This window comes from Pleurodeles waltl, chromosome 12, assembly GCF_031143425.1.
Source record: "Pleurodeles waltl isolate 20211129_DDA chromosome 12, aPleWal1.hap1.20221129, whole genome shotgun sequence".
Lineage (NCBI taxonomy): Eukaryota > Metazoa > Chordata > Amphibia > Caudata > Salamandridae > Pleurodeles > Pleurodeles waltl.
The window spans coordinates 672,131,217-672,149,362 of record NC_090451.1 but is presented as its reverse complement, the minus strand read 5'-3'; the positions used below and the strand labels follow the sequence as shown (position 1 = coordinate 672,149,362).

The following is an 18,146-nucleotide window of genomic DNA, read 5'->3' as shown; positions in this document are numbered from 1 at the left end:
TCAGTCTGAAGAGGTCCTTTTTAGGTTTCAATAATAGAGTTGTAACTGACTATCAAGTTGAATCTGATATTGTTTATTTGTAAATATATAATGTCAGTGACATATTCGTATATCACAATGACTCTGTCATATGTCACGTCAATGTTCTGTTAGGGCACAATTCTTCTACATAGGTTCAAGAGCCCTACGGCCCTTGTCTTTCTAACCTACTTTATGTGAACTTGACAACCTTCAAGTTCACTGGGGTTACATAAATGCCAAGCATATTGAAATAAGATGTACTGTGTGCACCTCTTTGTTTTTTTTTTTTGCCACTATGGTCTTTGTCCAGGGGACTTTGCACTGGTCAAACTATACCACAACATACACGCCAGCAGACCCGATTCAGCTGGGAGACTCCTGATTTTTTAATCCAAAATGGCTTTATTTTAGCTGTCCGCCACCTAAAATTGCCTCTTCCTTAATATAAATGCATGGAGAAAAAACATTACCCCAATTTTGTTTTAAAAATCTCCCTTTTTCCTGTTCTAAAATGTCGCCATGTATTCCACAACTTTAATGGGATTAGCAACTGCATCCTCCAACCAGGCTAGGATGTGAAGGATGTTATTGGCTGTAGATACTCTACAGGGATACAGGCCTGTTTCCTTGCATCAGGTACAGAGGCTGCTTAAAGGCTCTCCGTTGAAAATGCCAGTCGTGTCTCACATTTCTGGCGCCCCCAAAGTTCCACTTCCATGTAGAATCTGCTTCATATGCATGCGTTAAGCAGTCAGTGGATTTCACTTTAGCCAGAGTGTGTTGATTTTTTCCCCTGCGCTTGCCAGATATCCAGGAATTAGCGATGCTAGTGCCTACGTGCCAACATTGTAGAACAGGAATGGAGATTTTGAAGCAAAAAAAAATCCGGGGAATATACTTCCCATTGATGTATCTTGAAGCAGGGGCAATTTCAGGAGGTAGGCAGCTAACATAATATGATTTTTGGCTCCGAAAATCGCGAGTCTCCTTCCTGAATGGGATCTTTTGGCATGTATGATAATAATAATATAATTTATTGTGGTTCAATTGACCGTTGTCTCTCTTCCATTGGTCCCCAGCCACAGCTACAGCGAGCCGTAGTCTTTCTTTCACATCTATGGCCCGTGAGCAGTGATATGGCACTAGTCCTTCGTTTGTTTCGACGCTGCTCGGCCGTCCTTGGCAGCAAAGATGGCGTCGGCCACTAAGTTGATCCAGAGGCTGCGAAATTGGTTTTCAGGGGTGAGAGCTGGCTTGTTGGGGTTGCAAAAAGCGGGAGTGGGAGAATGCAACGGGGGCATTAATTTCCCAGTAGCAAATTTGCTGTGAAACGTTTGCACCAACCTGCCGTCATTATTCTTTTGATGTCAGATGGTATCTTTTACTGTTTGGATATCATTCACCTGCTGGGTGGGTTTCTTCCTTCATCGCCCTCCAGAGAGCGGCTGTCCTGATATTATTATATATATAATATACGCAGGCATGTAGTTAGAGCAGGGCTGCTCGCCATTTAGTTTTCTAGAAACCTGGCAAAGACTGTCACTCATTGGGGTAGTTAACTCATTCACCTTTTAAGCATAACCTCACACTGAGTGAGTACCGTACATCGAATTACTGCCTCTCCAGGTGATGTTTTGCCATGGAGCATAGGACCATCCAGAGAAGGCGGGTCTCTCGGTTTATCATCCTAGCGTAGATATTCTCACCATCGCCGCAGGGTTTCTCAGTGGTATCTGGGGCCATATGTACGAACACTTTTCCCCATAGACACAGAATGGGTAAAAACCTTTGCTACATCTGTTCCCTGGTGTGATCTGCGTGTAAGGAAACGATATGCTGTCCAAAGACAAGAAAGGGACATAGCCGGTCTTACGGTGTGCAGTATGGTGTGGGGAGCATGGGCTAGTAGGTACAGGTGGTTTAGTGGGTATTTGTTGGAAGATTTGAAGTTGGAGAGAAAGTGGGGAAGAGTAGTGCCTTTTCACGTGTAGAATCATTTGACCATGTTGCTCCTTGAAGGTGCAGAAGTGGGGACGACTAGTAGCCTGTCGTGGTAGGTTACACGGTGGAATGTCCTACCCCATGATGGTGTGGCTGGTTCTACTTGAGCGTGCTGTGGGACCAGTCGGTATTGTGTGCGAATGGAAAGTGTGGTGCGACTTACAGATTTAGGTGATTTCTTCTGACTGGCATGTGTTCATGTTAGTTAGATGAGCCAGTATGACTGGGGGGTTGGTTGTGGTGGAGTAGTGGGCTGCAATTTGTGTACGTGCCAGAGACTCATGTGCTGTATGTGCGTGTGTGTGTGCACGCCAGAGTGTGATGGGTTTTGTTGTTGTTTTGAAAATTAGTGCAATGCTTGTGGACAAGGGAAAAGGTGCGAGTTTTTCTTGACTATTGTTGAATTGGTGTGACATTCTCAGTTATATAAAGAAAGAGGGTGATGATGTAAGGTGGCATGCCTGGTTTGTCCTGTATGAGGAAAGAGGATGTGTTTGAATCCATGGGCTGAGTGAGCTTGATGTAGTGATATGAGACATTGTCGTGAGAAAGTGATGATACATGGAATATTGTTGTCTTATGTGCTGAAAAAGCCTGGGAGGTGAGTACCGTTGGAGGTCTAAACGAAATCTAACAGGACCTATAAGGAAGTGCCTGTAACGTAAGTGCCTAACCTAACAAAAGAAAAAAAAGCCTGCTACATGATTGACTCCAGACTTTTGTATGAAGACCCTGTCCTCCAACTACAACACAGCTGAGACCAGATCTCCTGCTTGTTCCATCTTGTACTCAAGTGAACCTTTGAAGGTGTGAGGCAATTGTCTTGCCAGTGACTTTGTTATTGCCTAGTGAAAAGGTGAACAAGTGATTTGCATGAACAAAGGATAATATTATTTACAGCATATGCTGGTGACGTTGTGTGTTCTTACAGGGAAGTGGAGTGTATCTGTTGAAATCAAGTTCGACCCTCTGGGTTATTAAGGAGCCCCTGAATAGGCTGTCGTCTGGTTCGGGTATGAACATGAATCTGGTTATTAAAGGACTTTGGGCCATATGTACGAACACTTTTTCCCATAGACACAGAATGGGTAAAAACCTTTGCTACATCTGGCCCTTTATGTAGAGTCGTATCTATCAGTGAGCTAGGACAAGACATTTGGGGCACAAGAGTTGGTCGGGAAAGCACTAGATTGGATGGCTCAAGCTACTGGTGAGTACTGTGTGAGCACTTCTTTTGAGATGGCACATCTTCCTGGTAACTGACTGCATCTTAAGCAATGTTAATGGTGTGGCCTGAAATTGTGGGGACGCCATTGGAAACCCTATCACCTAGTCAAGCAATGCAATGATTGGTTGATGCAGGTGCTTCACTGTTCCAGAGCAATGTACCAGCCTAGGTGAGAGAGGGCTATATCTTGCTTCCCTAGTCTGTACATGTCCTGCCGATTACGTTTTGGAGATTACCATCTGCTAGGAACGAACAACAGATAAGAGTCCTAGACTCATCTCCAACACCTCTTAATTACATGAGGAAAATTAAGTATTCAATAGTTTTGACACAGTCATAAAACTGTACCCAAAGTATATATATCACTTCTAATTTAAGTTAAACAGGTCACATTGAGATCTTGTATATCTAGTACTTTTATGAAGTTACTTTGTTAAGTGGTAATTTGTTGATTTTTGAAGCAGTGTTTTACTGATTTAAGAGCCATGAAATTATCAGTTGAGACCAGTGTTTTTCAGAACTTTTCAGATAGGACTCTTATCTCTACTTAGTTTTAGTATAGGATCCTCTCTATAATTTTGAGAGGCTTATAGTAATGCTGCAGCCCATGACACAAAGGGGTGTAATGAAACGGAATGGTATTATCCCAGTTACAATGTTTACTGTGGTCCTGTAGGAGTAGCAGGATCAGGGGCGTAAGGAGTGGATTGATGCCCTGTCATATGAAATAATTATACCTTTACATAACTATGTACATTTGTATCTTGCCTAATGTAAGGAGAAAAGCTCTGTTTAGGATGTGATACTTTTAAGTAATAAACATATAGCTTTGCTCCTTTTTAAGTTATGTTGGGCATCTTTACATGTCACGTGTCAATGCAATTTAAACTGCTCCCTTTGATATTACACTCAGTTCCTTACTCAGGCCTCTAAAAATCTACTCTCCATCGCACATTTGGTCTGTGTTCAGAGACAGAGGTCAAGTCAGTTTATCTTACAATTAATTTTCATTCTGTCTGCAGAGTTTCAGAATTTTGTCAGGTTTTTCCTAACACACATTTAAATAGCTTAGTCAACTGTACAGACATTTTAAAATATATTTCATTACTTGTGAAAGACCAATGTTTTTACTTTGGTGTAATTAAAACAAATCGGACCACCTTACTTGGTGATGTGCAAAGAATAAATATGTTTTCTGAAGCTCGATTTTCACAGGTTGTTAATACATTATATAGTTAACAGTAAAGCTGCAAGTTAGCGAGAAGGCTTTTAGGCGTTTCTTGGAAGCATTCTGTCTGTAAATGACAGTGTGCAACTACATCATGCGTTAGTAATATATTTATTAAAAATGAGTGTTTAAACATAAACCTAGATACAATCCTGCCGTGGTAGAAATAATACTAGTAAACTAAGAGCCAAGTAATGGATCATATGTCCCCTATATGTGGGATAGGTTATTTTTATACATGGAGCAAACGTTTAGTCTGTTTATTAAAAAAATATATGTTTTTTTTGTACAGCAGAGATGCTGAGCTTACATATTTGAAGGTATACTCATATGTGAGAATGAAGAAAAAGGTGACTCTGTAAGCTAAAATATTTGCCTAGCATCACACAATTTGAGACCTGTTTATGGTTCAAGTACATTACAGTTCTGGTCAAGTAGATTATTCAAGTTACTCAACCTGCACGTGTAGTAACATATTAATGCTTTTTTTAGGCCTTTTGCTTATGTTTCTGGGGGAATGCTGATGTATATTAGAACATCCGCCAGATACTGTTTTGTGACACGTTGGGGCTTATCGCTGTTTTCATTCTACTTGAAACAGTGGATCTCATACTCCTATTTAGTGACTCTAACGCTGGTGTCTCCAACAAGTGGATCGCGAGCTACCAGCAGCTCCCAGGACCCTTCAGAGTAGCTTACATCCTTGAGTTCACTTTTTTAAATAAGTACAGGGTCCCAATTTTTCTTTTAAAGCTGAGGGAAGGCTGTGTTTATTTTACATTATTATCATCAGGCTTCAGTTAGCAGAGCCTGAAAAGGGGAAATGTTGGAGTCAGATTTATGACCCAAGGTGAGGCACAGGGGTGAAGAATTGGAGCACTAAGGTATTTAACTCTTAAAAGTCATTGTCAACTCAGAATTGGAGGTGAGAACAAAATGATTTTTCTCAATGCTTTTAAATCATAGAAAATTCAAATGAAAAGTTAACTTATGATTAAGTTAACTTTTCATTTGAATGTTCTCAATTGTTTTCAGTATTGCACTTACATACAGTTGGCCTTTTGCTCCTTGTGACCAGTAGAACACTGTCCTTCATTTATAACAAAAAATACAGTTATTTTTTAAATGGGAGAAATTTAAAGTGCAGACATTTTTTCCACATTATGAACATTCTTGCACTTTAAATTTCTCCCATTTAAAAATAAACATGGTTTTATGTTTGTGTTATACATGTAAAGGTTCTACATATGTGAAAAGTATGTCCTGTGCCACAAGTACATACAACACAGGCTCTCAGTTACCCATACACTTATAGCCCGTTCATATGCACACATGTTCATACATCCACAAAGACCATACTCTTACTGACACACATCACAGCCCTATTTTTAGTGCTCCTAGTTAAAGTATTTTGTTCGAACCAAAGTATCTGACTCTATGGACATTAGGCTTAAAGCCAAAGAAGCTGGGCTTGGGGGTGTTTGGTAATAATGCACAAGTTCTTTAGCCTTCAGTAGTTTACAATGATTTTCACTGATCAGAAGTAGCTCTTGCTACAGAAAAGGTTGGAGACCCCTGGTCTAACACTTTAAATTATGCTCAAACACTTGGGGCAAGTCCCACAAGCTAAAGCACAGCTCACTCATTGGATTTTTTCACAATGGTCACTTTCTCGAACATGGGGATACAGGCTTATCACATTTCAGAATAGTCTCATTTATCACGCCATTATGTCTCACTTTAAAGCCCAGGTTCTCTCTCCCTTATGAAAGCAGTATGGTTTCTGTTTAGACTCATATGCTAAAATGAGATTAACTTTGCAGTGAATCTTAGAGTTTGCATAGAGATTCACACGCAGATTTGGTATTTTGTATCACAGGCAAATGCCACTACTTGGAGAACAGTCTTCCCTTTGTGAATGTGATATTTTGGCCCTTCATGTTTATGTACAAGAGTACAGCCTCATTCATTGGGGCAACTAACACCTTGCAGAGACCAAGACCTAATATCAGGGACAGAGGAGCACCCTATGAGGCTGAGCCATCTTACCATTTGGAGTCCTTTCTTTCCAAAGAATGCAAATCACTATTCTTGGAGAATGGATTTGCTCACATGATTATTTAACTGAGGTCACAGTCCCACACCGACTCAGTTTTCTCCAGTCCCAGTGACACAATTGACTTTAACGGAGTCCATCAAGTCAGAGTTTTAGCTTCCTGGTTAAAATAATTTCCCAACATCTTCAAATTGTTCTACTGTGTACCCTGGAATCTTGAGAGCTCTAATTCAGAATTAAATTATACTATCACTCTTCTTGACATATGATGAAAGTTATTTGCAGCATTAGTGAAAATGCATCAACAGTAAAGTCACAGGCTACAAGACAAGGGTGCATAAGATAGTTTGTTTTTATAATTGTTAAACATGCAGCTTCACTCTCTACCCGCTATCCAGGTACAATTCTAGAAAAGTGTCATTGGCATCAGTCATGCTTTGATGCAGTCTTCACAAAAACCTTTCTAAAGTATAGTATTACTGCAGTTTTTGTAAACTAGATTCAATTTAATTCCTTTATTGTGATTTTATTCTTGCAGCGTGATCTTCAGTCTAAACTACAACTCAGATACACTGAAATATCAAAAAGGTAATTGTATCTTCGAGTCTGTCTTATTTATGGCTTCCAGATATATATGAATGTTTGTGCCTAGTGAAGTGGTAAATGTTATTATAGCAGCAACAGATTCCTTTGATTAGAAACAAGAATTTGTGACTTGTGTTTAATTAAAAAATTTCATTTATACTCCTGTTTATTTCAAAGTGCTTGAGTTGAAATTAATTGAGATAAATTTATTTTTGGAAAGCGCATTTTTTATTTATATATATTTTTGAATATGGTATGTATGTATATATCCAAATCTGCCTTGTGTTGAAACTGGCGTTTGTTTGCCGGTATGGTCCTTGAACCATACAGAACTAATTATTATTTTAGTCTTCAGTTTACGACCTAAAATGTGTGCAAAATGACTGTGGGTTATATTTAAATTATCTTCTGTATCAAATAAACATGCAGCATGTTGCCATTATGTCAAAGTTTCATGGGTTGAAAAGAGAACCGAGTAAAGGTTAAAAAATAGATGGATTAAGTTTAGATCCCTTCTTCTCTCCTCCTGGTGGCTGGAGAAATTATGCATGTCAATTTGAAATAGAGACTTTAGATATACCATCATGATGACATCTGCGCATATAGAGGCATTTCATGCCTCTCATAAATGTGAGTCCAGCCCAGGAGGCCATGAGCTGTGACAGAGTTTAAAGATCCTATGTACTGCTTTAAGTGGAAATAATTTGCATATTCTGTGGCTGTTCTGAAAATCTTGGCTGTCTACTGTACCTTTGTGTTACCCTGGTCATCTTCTTTTGGTAGCTTTTTCTGTCCCAATTGGTATGTTTACTTTACAGGACGAAACAAATTCATTCATAATGGTTACTTTAAAGGGTTCCTTAAAGAAAATGTTTTCATCACTTGTACCCAGCACAGCAAACTGCCCCAGGTTAATTAGTTACACTATAGAAAAATACCTATTTAGACTCTTACTTTGACCAGATAATAATTCATGTATATGGATTTTTTGGCTTGCATTTTAATTGTTCTCTCCAGTATTTTGTGGCATTAAGGATTTCTGATACCAGGCTTTTATTGACTTTGAAGGCTGTCTTTCAAGATATACTTTTCAGCAGTGGTATCAACCTTGAACCCGTAAAGGACTGAGGAACAAAGTGTTAAGTTATAGATTCCTTAATATAGCTCAAGTCATTAATCAAAAGAAGAAGCATTCTCTTGAAATGTTGTGGCAAGTATTATGTAGTGAGCTTGCATGTTATCAGACAGTGTAGATTTTTATGATGGTTAAGTTTTAAAAGAAGTGGAGTCGGGCTTAACTTTTTAAAGTAGCCTACTTCTGTGATCAGGATTTATATTTTAGGTCACTGTTTCTGTAGAAATAGCCTTTTTGTTTTGCTAATAACTTTGGTGCCTTTTGGCAAATCTTCACTAAACGTCCCCAAGAAACATCTGAGTAATATATTACTTTGTAATAAATTACACAAGTGTTCTTTGTAAAGAACCAAAGGTTGAAATGATGCTATATTTAGGTGTTGTAATAATATAAAAGTTAACATTTGAAACCACCAAAAATACTGATGTTCACCACTATTAGATTACTAAACTGACTATAACCTGTGCTAACGCCTTGGCCGCCTTATGACCTCACATATTATATCGCTCATGAAATGTTAGATAGCAGCATGATGACGTCACTGAGGATATCTCAAATGACATTGATGGCATTCCTGATGACATCATCCAAGCGACAGTTTCAGGTGAAAGCAGTACTTCATTAAAGTAAGGTAGCGATTGATCGTAACTAGTGTGAGTTATGGTAGTGCGATACTAATAGGTTGGGTCTAGATTCAAATGCCTGTTACAAAAAATATGTTTGAAATACTAAACTGTCTCCCTATAATACTTTGTTCCCCTGTAGATCTCTGTGCATACTAATATGAAAGAATTATCAAGAGTTGCCAGTATTAAAGGCTTATAGCAAAGTGTCATATCCATTGAATGATGTCGTCCATAATGTGTTCAGTGATATCATCAATTATGTTTTGTGAGATGTCATCAGTAATGTAATCTATGATGTCATTTAACATTTTGTGATTGATGTGATAAGTGAAGTCATAACCTGGGCATGGCGGGATCCAAGTTATAGCTAGCCAAGCAAACAATAAATGGTCAATTTCAGTGGTTTTAAACATTACTTTTATATGATATTACAACACCTAGCTTCACTTTAACCTTTGTTTTTTTATGTGTATTTTAAGGGTTCATTATATTAAAACTTAAATCTTATTACCTCATTTAACTATTCGGTCACTTAAACCTTTTTTCCCTTCAGTGATTTTTTTTTTTTTTTTACCATAAAGTAAGATCTTGACTATAATGTCTCTTTAACCTTGTTTTTTTTCAGTGATTGTTTTTTTTCTTTTTCCTGTGGCTTTTGATCATATCCTTCCAACTCTTCCGCTGAATACAGTTTTTGGCCACTCAGCAGGTGGTTGGCCACAGGGTCTAGCAGAGCCATGCAACCAACCCCATAGTGTTGGGCAAACCTCCACAGCACATGGTCTTTTGATGTGTGCAGTGGGGGATTGCCACAGGACTTTCCCTGTTCCCACCGACTGCAAACAGTAAACACTCATCCGCACACAGCCTTCAGCCATGTACAAAGGGATTGATGGCCAACACTCTGCAAACACCTAACTCTATTTGTAGAACAGAATGGATACCTTTTATTTTTTTCCCACATTGTTTTGTTCTTAATTTTTTTGTAATCTTTGACTATTTTTTTCAGTTTTTAACTACAGTTCGATTTTTTAAAATATTCTTTCTAGCTTTTTTATTCAACTTTTTTACACAAGTATTTGTGCTCTGTTTGCAGGTGCTGTTCTATGGCCCTTGAACTATTCTGTTTACTTCACAACAGACCACAACCGTTTGACTGTGTTTGCAGTATCTCCTGAAATTCTGCATGTTATCATCCTTATCTTCTTCTTGTTGCAGCACTTCCACTGAAGCAATTGTTTGCATTTCTACTGCTCGTTTCTTTTGTACTTCTACATGCACTATGGGGTGTGGGTGCCTAGCCCTCAAGTGCTTCTTCTAAATGGACTATGCTGTTTGGGTACATAGCCCCCAATTGTATCCTCACTGCAGTGGTTCCCATTGAATACTGGCCAGTCTTCAGTCTATGGAGTGCATTATGGCGCAAAGTGCATATCACCTCCTGCCCACTAATTTCTTTTTCTGCCAGATTAAAGGTAAAATAAAACTGCTTACCAGGGATTGTTTTGCCATCCTTGCTTCTTGTGCTGCTACATCTGATGGTGAACATTGCTTATGTGTGGTGTGGTGGAAGAGGCACTTGGTGTTTGCCAGTCTCCTGTTGTGTCTGAGGCCATGATGGCTTAGGATTGTGTGTAGTGTGAACTGTTTCTCTGAAACACAAATCCAATAACTAGCTAAATTATTCGAGATTGTTTTAAAAGAAGGTATATGTTTAGTAGTGTCTCCTGAGTGGCTGATCAAATGGCTGCTTTATTTATTTTTTTTTTTTTAATCGAGCCAGTAAGAGTGTCCTGTGGGAGTCCTGTGTGGGTTTTACTTCCTGATTCCAAAAGTTGTGCTCACTATCATAAATAGTTTTATTTAAACTTTGAGCCCAGAGCTTCCCCATGGGCTGAAATAACAAAGGTGCCTTTACAGGTGTTAGTTGAATTTTGGCATTTTTAAGTTCACCGTACATGAATATCTAACCAATACTGAGGTACCTCTGAGAGGCAAACAGAAAGTCATGTTCAAATACCATTAGTTTAAAGTGTAGATTGGAAGGTCCTGTGCCCAACTTCTCCACCGCCCAACCCCAATTTTTGAAAAATATTTTTTGGTATTGCAGTACTACAATAAGTGTCTGCTCCACTGGTACTGTGAAACCATTCAAGCTTCAGTTTGTGGAGCTTGCTTTGATCTTGCAGTACTGAGTCTTCCTTGCTACCAAACGGGAACTGCGCTGGATCCCACAGGGGTACCACTGTACATGCGCAATGAAAACTTGTTTTCTTTTTGGCCCTTGCAGGGTGTCACTTAGGGCCTCCGCAGAAGTGCCTATCGGTCTGAGTAGCACATCATCCCCTTTCCAGGACTGAGTCTCTGTGTCCTGTAATGGTAGTCACAACATTTCTCTTTATAGTGTGACAAGCTATTCAGATCTCTTGGTTCTGTAAGACCAGTACTTCTCCCTGGGACCAAGGGGGCTGACTGGAAAAAAAAAAAAGTCATCTCAGCCAGTTAGATTGCTCTCTCTTTTTTTAATTTGCGGTGCAGCGGGAGAACCTCAGTACTGCTGCAGGACCAACTGTCCAGATAGCACTACATTTTGATCCTTCAATTCTCAAACAGCTGAACAGCTTTACATCAAATCACAAAATGCAAACTTCCTCAGTGAAGACACAGCTTTCTGTCAAATTTGGTGTAATTCTTTTCAGCAGTTTTTTCTGTACTATGTCCCAAAGTTCCTTTGGGGAAATTGCACAGGAAGAAGACGTTTTTGGACCCGACCTTTTTCTCTGGCACCAATAAATGAATCGCTCCGAAGCTTTCCAGAAAGGAGCTCAGGTGGTTGAACTTTGATTTTTGGAAAAGATTTGTCATATTGTGCCAAAGTTATTAGCAAAAAAACAACTCCTCTTTCTATGGAAACTCTGAATTAACTAAAAATGCACAGTGGTGACAGTCTGTGTGTTATACTCTGAAATGTGGTATATTCTGCTCTCTCCATCAAACTGAGGCACAGAATTAATTTGGTGTTGTGCACTCCTAAACCTTGAACAGAAACTGTGTCTTTGGATTATTTTGCTAAATCTTTATTATTGAATGTAGTTTTGTTTATGCTTTGCAGGACTCAGCCTCCGCCAAAGCTACCACTTGGTCCTAGTCATAAGTTTGCAGACAATTATTATTGTACACGTGATGGACGTCGGGAAACTTACCCTCCAGTGATCATAATGTCACCTCACAAAGTTATCACTTCAGGTACTCAAGCTGAGAGGTAAGGGTGCTCTTCGTCTTTCGAACAAAATGTTATATGGTGAGTGAATTGCAGTTATAGGCTAAACTAATTATAGTTCTATATCGAGCTACTAAAATGGTGTGTGTGTGTGTATATATATATATATATATATATATATATGTCCTCCTATCTCTGCCAAGAACATTCATACGAACGAACTATAAGGTGCAGGCCTTACAAAATATTTAAATTACTAATAAAGCTAAACAAATTCACCAGAAAGTAGGTGCTCGTCATATTAGTGCCAAAAACCTTGTTGGGACGAGCTAAAGAGCGTCTAGTTTTACACAGAAACCTGATTCCACTTTAGACCAAAATAATGTGTTTAAAAAAAATAAAACATGATTGATATCTTTGTAAATATGTCAAAACGAGCAGTGTGTAATAAAGTAATACATTATTGACAAATTCACAAGGAAGAAACTTAAGAACAACACATTTATATTTAGGTACACATGAAGAAAAAGACGAATACTAAAATGTATAATGCGATGTGTTATTAACAAAGCAATGAAAGATTAAAAACAATGACAGATTAAGGGGGGGGGTCAAAGTAAAGTTTAGGAGAAGCTCTGAGAATGTTCTTTCATTTTCATAATTATTGAACTTTTTATTGAAGGTTTCTTTTTAAAGAACGCTCTGGGGTCAATAAAAAAAAGTCATTTTATACTTTGGATTTTGTTACTTGAAACCATGAATTGACTTGTTCACCATAACCTGCTGTTTGTAGTGCTATAGAATACCTGCTCAGCGTGGAAAAAACCTTTACGGACCAACACTGAATCTAGATGGAGCAGCCAAAACACCGCACCCATGCTTGATTACATGTGTCTGACAGTCGCTTCAGCAAAATGTTTCATGCTGACCAGTCGAGCACCTGTTTGCATTCATGTGCACAACAGTACGCCTTTGCATAGGGACGTACTCTGTTGTACGCGAATGTAAACAGCTATTTGATCGATCCGCATCAACTATTTTCACACATGACTAAGCCATGTCTGCGTGGCGCAGAGTGCAGACACGCTCAGAGGAGCACAGTCTGAGCACAAAGTGCACTGAGGTGGTGCTTCTGCAACGAGGTAGCCCGGCCAATCCATGGGCCCAAAAGTCACTGGCAGCAACGGAACTCACTAAAATCCTACACATATGTAAAACCTTATTGTGACTAAAGAGGACACCACATGCGTCCTCACACTGTCCCACGGTGTGTAGGAGCCCAGTCTCATCTGAATATAGAAGTTGCTCCCTTTTATGTTTGGGTCAGTCCCAGAGCATTAGTCTTCGAAAGCAGATCGATGAATAGCCACATGTTCAAGCCCCCATATTTCAGCATGAAATGCAAATCAAACTGAGAGCACCACATTTCTGAAGCAAATGAGGGCCAGCTTCCCAGAGTAGTTTTAACCTGTACTACCACTCAATCCCTTGATATGGAGTGTTATACTGGGCTCCAAAAAGACCACGTCTTCAAGTATAAATCATACTTACCATGTGCCTTGATTCTTGCTAGCTTGTGTCTCCTTCTTCAAGATAGTGAGTGCAGCTGATCCTGGGGCATCCCTTGCTCCGCACGGATATGGTCAGAATGTTCCCATGAAAAAAACTGTGCCTATCAGTGTCCCATACTTGTGAGGCCCATTTATCGCAGAGGGACACACAAGACAAAACAGAACTGGTTATGGATTCCTATATTAGGACCTCTGATTGGTGATTATAACTGAAGAGCAGCTAGATTCCTGTTAAAAGTGCGTACATCAACCTCATTTAGTTATCATGGTGATGAAGCTGTTGATGTGTCAATATCTGTGAGAATGAACCCTTTCAGGAGCCCAGAACACCATTTTTTTCTATTTTCATCTGTGCTTTTAGTAGGGCTGAGTTAACTTTATTGTGTATGTGTGAAGTTTCATGAGCAGGCTATTTAAAAAAACACCTAATGTACGCACAACACTTATTTGAAAAAGGGCATCAAAACAGATATGTTTATATTAATGGCCCTGTAAAATCTGAAGATGGCTATTCTTTGCTGGCATCAAAGAGTGGTGGGCGAAAACTCTGTCCTTCCTCATCATGCACCAAAAACCCTTGGCTGTTCTTGTTTCTTCTGTATCCCTGCCTTCTGCTTGTCCTGGGTCAACGTTATTCCCATACGAAGCGTTACTTAGCTCAACTCGAATGTTAATGCCCTCCATGGCCACTTTGTTCATACTTTCCTATTCTTGGGCATATAGGGACTTTGATGGTGTAGACTATATGTTTCATGTAAAGGGAAGGAGGTGGTCAGAGCTATGTGGGATATGGACGAGTAGAAGAACACAATGTATTTTCTTTGATTAGTACTGAGATGTTTAACTTGGGTGCACAAGGACAGATTTGTGCCACATGTTCAAGATGTAAGTGTGGCTATTTAAACGTTCTCTATTTAGATTCAATGTTGCCAAATGCATTATATATCCTGGAAAGACATCCGTCCTATAGCAATGAAAACACAATGCATACGTTGGAGAGTGTCTTAAATGTAGAGAACAGTCTTGGTCAAAGATTGCTAGTTTTCTTTATTAACTAGAACTGGTGTCTTTTGGAATTGGTTTCGGTCATTGATTTAATTCATATAGAATTGTTTGGTGGGAGACATCTTTGTTCTGGGAAGTAATGATTCTATGTAAATTACGAAGTGTATGTGAAATCCTCCATTTAAGGTTTTGATGTTTTTTAAAAAAAAATTATGGTTACTTTCTAATTGTAACTTCATTCTCTCGGCAGTGCGGATACTGCAGTTGCAAAAAGTGAAAAGAAGCCAGTCATACCAGGAATACCGCCTCGAAAATGGGAACTGTCCACAGACGAACCATATTTGTGAATTGAACGTTGTTGGAAATGTGTGCCTCTAAGTTAACAGCAGCGGAAAACAACTGTTATTCTGTTTTTTGAACGTTGAGAGACTCATTATACTTTGCGTAGAAATGTCATGTGAAAAAAACATAATCACTAAAAATAATATATAATAAACTTTTACAAATGATGTCTTTCGATCTTTCCTCTCTTGGCTAAGTCAGTACTTTATGCACCATAATTATGATTTTCTATGAATGCAGAATTGACGAGAAATCTATAGGATTTCATGTTGAATAGCAAAATCACCCTCAGCCTTACTATATCATTTCGCAGTTATTTGCACGTGGTTACAATCTGGCCCCCTTTCCACTGAAATGTGCCACTTTGTCTATTCTTGAGAGTTGATCAATGTTGTTTTTTGTGTAATGTTACTCAATATGTTTTTTGGCTAAATAGGCTTACATCCTTGATGAGGTATGTAAGGACTTTGCCTGTCTAGCTACTTCTAGATACTCCCGGGGCTTTCCGGACATTCCATTGGGTAGGTGACCATGATGGTCGAGGCTCACGTAGGCAGTCATCAAGGGCTCACGATTCAACTGGGCACACAGCGCTCAAGTGTGTGGGGGGTGGGGTGGGGGCAGAAAGAAAACAGAGCAGTCAGTATGCAAAGCAAACAACACTGTAAACATACACGCTACCACTACATGCAGGCAAAAGGGACTCGTGTCTTTGCTGCACATACAGCCCTCAAATGGATTAAATCAAAGAAAGTGAAGCACTCAGTTTACAAAATGAACAACACTGATAATATGTATAAAAACACAAAAAATAAATAGAGAGCTGACGTGTAATGATTTCTCATTTCATGATATGTGATTGCTAGTAAATTCTTTTCTGTATCACCTCACAAAGTCTATCCTGCTGGTACCTCCAAGTCGCTTAGAGGTTGTACAGCTCAAGTCAGCTGTGTCAAGTGAGGGCCAAGGAAGGCAGAGTGTTGTTCGGGCTGCCTCACAATCGCTCCTAAATAAGGTCAACGTCAACTACCCTCTGGGCTTACAGTCCAACATCCTTTGTTGCTCTCCTGATTAATTGAGGGTTGTGTCAATCAACGATCCACCTTCTCATTTACAATATCCATTTTCTACAAAGAGAATTTCAGGGTAATATACCCAGTCCTTCCCCTTGTGTTGAAGGATAAAGTGAATCTGGTGTTTCTAGTCTGCTAGTCTGACATTTGCTTTTTGTGCTTGCCACACTGGTGAAAGAACTTTGGGCCTGATTTAGAACTTGGTGGACAGGTTAACCCATCACAACCGGTATCCTGCCACCAAAATCTAAATCACATTATAGCCTATGGGATTTAAATGTCGGCGGATGGTATATCCATCACCGTTGTGATGGAGTAACATGTCTGCCAATTTCAAATCAGGCCCTTTTTTCATTCATACAAAAATTAAGCCAAACGTATTGTGTATGTGAACAATTTACAAAAAGGTGTGGCCAGCAATAATCCATAAATAATCATAATGTTAATATTCTTATTGTTAATCAGTTGCAGCATCAATATTAATTAAAGAATAAGTGCTTGATGTGCAGAGTGGGCACACAGTGCTCTTGAAATTTGTGTGGGGGGTGCAAAGTGATACACATAAAATGAAATAAAAGAGATAAGGAGCCTCTACTGTGCACTGTGTGGTACTGGATAAAAATAGATATCAAAACTTATTGTGTATACCGTTGTACAACATATGTTAATAAGTATCTTTTTCATCCTGGATTATGTCGAAGGCGTTTTTACCTTCTGTAATTTATCAAGCCCTCGTCAGGACTAAAAAAAAAAAAAAGCACACAAAAGGTTTGATTGACGCCTGTGTGAGTAGTCTGGTTTTGGGAATGCACGTTCAATGTAATTGTGTAGGCAAGAAAGCGCCTGTAAGTAAAAAGGGGGTAAAACCATCGCTGTCGTATAATATGAAATCTGTAGGTAAGAGTTCCTCTAACAGGAAAACAGTGCATCAAAGAGCGTTCTGACCTCCTGTCAGGAAGCAGAACCAAGATCTGGCATCACAACCACTTTGCATGATGAATTTGATGTTAATCACATCATCGGTGTGTGTTACATAACCAGATGTTGGAAATTGAATGAACAGGTGTCATAGCCATTCCACTGTGTTAGGTGGAGATAAAAATGAACACTCTTGAGTCCAAGGATTGTTGAATTTAATGCGCTAGCATAGTAGAGTCCTGCTCTGACAATGCTGACGAGCACAAAATGGAAATGGATCGGAAATGCTGTTTCTGTAGCAAGTGGAAGAGATTATCAGAGAAAACCGAGATGTGCGCAGCTTTGTTGGGAGCACCACAACGGAGACTGGAGCAGCTCTGGGAGCTGTTCCCAGGCAAGTCAGCAGCTGCAACTTGCAGCTCATTTAAGGTAGTACCCATCATCTTCATGGAGCCTCCCTGACTCCTTCCAAGTGTGGATTCACTTCGATTTAATCACAAGTACAACCAACTCTGACTAATAAATTATTGTTTCTATTGCTGCAGGCAGTCCAACTACTCCAGAGGAAAGTTACTGTGGTCAGAATGTTTTCCTTAGAATAGTACCATCTATTGTTTATTTTGGTTCCATGAACCCCCAAGTAATGGACTATTTTTTTACGCCAAACTATCAATCTAAAGAAACAAGTCTGAGGATCTTACTACAAGTACTTGTGAAAACCTCCAATACTGTTGTCAAGGAAGGTCTGAGGTTAGAACATGTCAGTCGTACACTCCAGGGGGTGTTAAAGACATAGAGGGCCTTTCTGCAATCGTTGGACCATATAAAAATAACTGACTGCACACAATGAGGACTTCCAGGTTATATCCTTGTCTGGGTTTTTTCTCCAGATTTTGTACTTTTTTTCTTCTTCTTAAATTCTTTTTATTGGTATAGAGTGTTGCTCACTACATAAGATTTAACACCAAGGTTTTGCAGAGGATCGAGCTTGGTTCTCGTATCTACATAGCAATAGTCAATGTATCATCAATACAATATCTCTTCTAAGAACGTATTCACCTCTCCCGGCCTACAATGCACAATATATTTATTACCCCACAATTTTAGTTAAAGATGGTAGGCCCATGCTTCTGCCCC

At 39.3% G+C, this 18,146-nt stretch overlaps 1 protein-coding gene across 1 annotated transcript; it reads left to right on the top strand.

The window, feature by feature from the left end:
- Window positions 1–1,142: 1,142 nt before the first annotated feature.
- NDUFA7 (NADH:ubiquinone oxidoreductase subunit A7) lies at window positions 1,143–15,185 on the top strand. Its single transcript, XM_069218593.1, has 4 exons — window positions 1,143–1,263; window positions 7,073–7,122; window positions 11,993–12,142; window positions 14,927–15,185. Exons 1-4 carry the CDS (start codon window positions 1,213–1,215, stop codon window positions 15,021–15,023), a joined length of 348 nt encoding a protein of 115 aa, XP_069074694.1. The 5' UTR covers window positions 1,143–1,212; the 3' UTR covers window positions 15,024–15,185.
- Window positions 15,186–18,146: the final 2,961 nt, after the last annotated feature.

Bases quoted from the DNA above. Each gene is read 5' to 3' on its own strand.
- NDUFA7 (XM_069218593.1), top strand. From the start codon at position 1,213: ATGGCGTCGGCCACTAAGTTGATCCAGAGGCTGCGAAATTGGTTTTCA. The intron at 1,264-7,072 runs GTGAGAGCTGGC...TTATTCTTGCAG, and splicing joins TGCGAAATTGGTTTTCAGGG to CGTGATCTTCAGTCTAAACT. The intron at 7,123-11,992 runs GTAATTGTATCT...TATGCTTTGCAG, and splicing joins TACACTGAAATATCAAAAAG to GACTCAGCCTCCGCCAAAGC.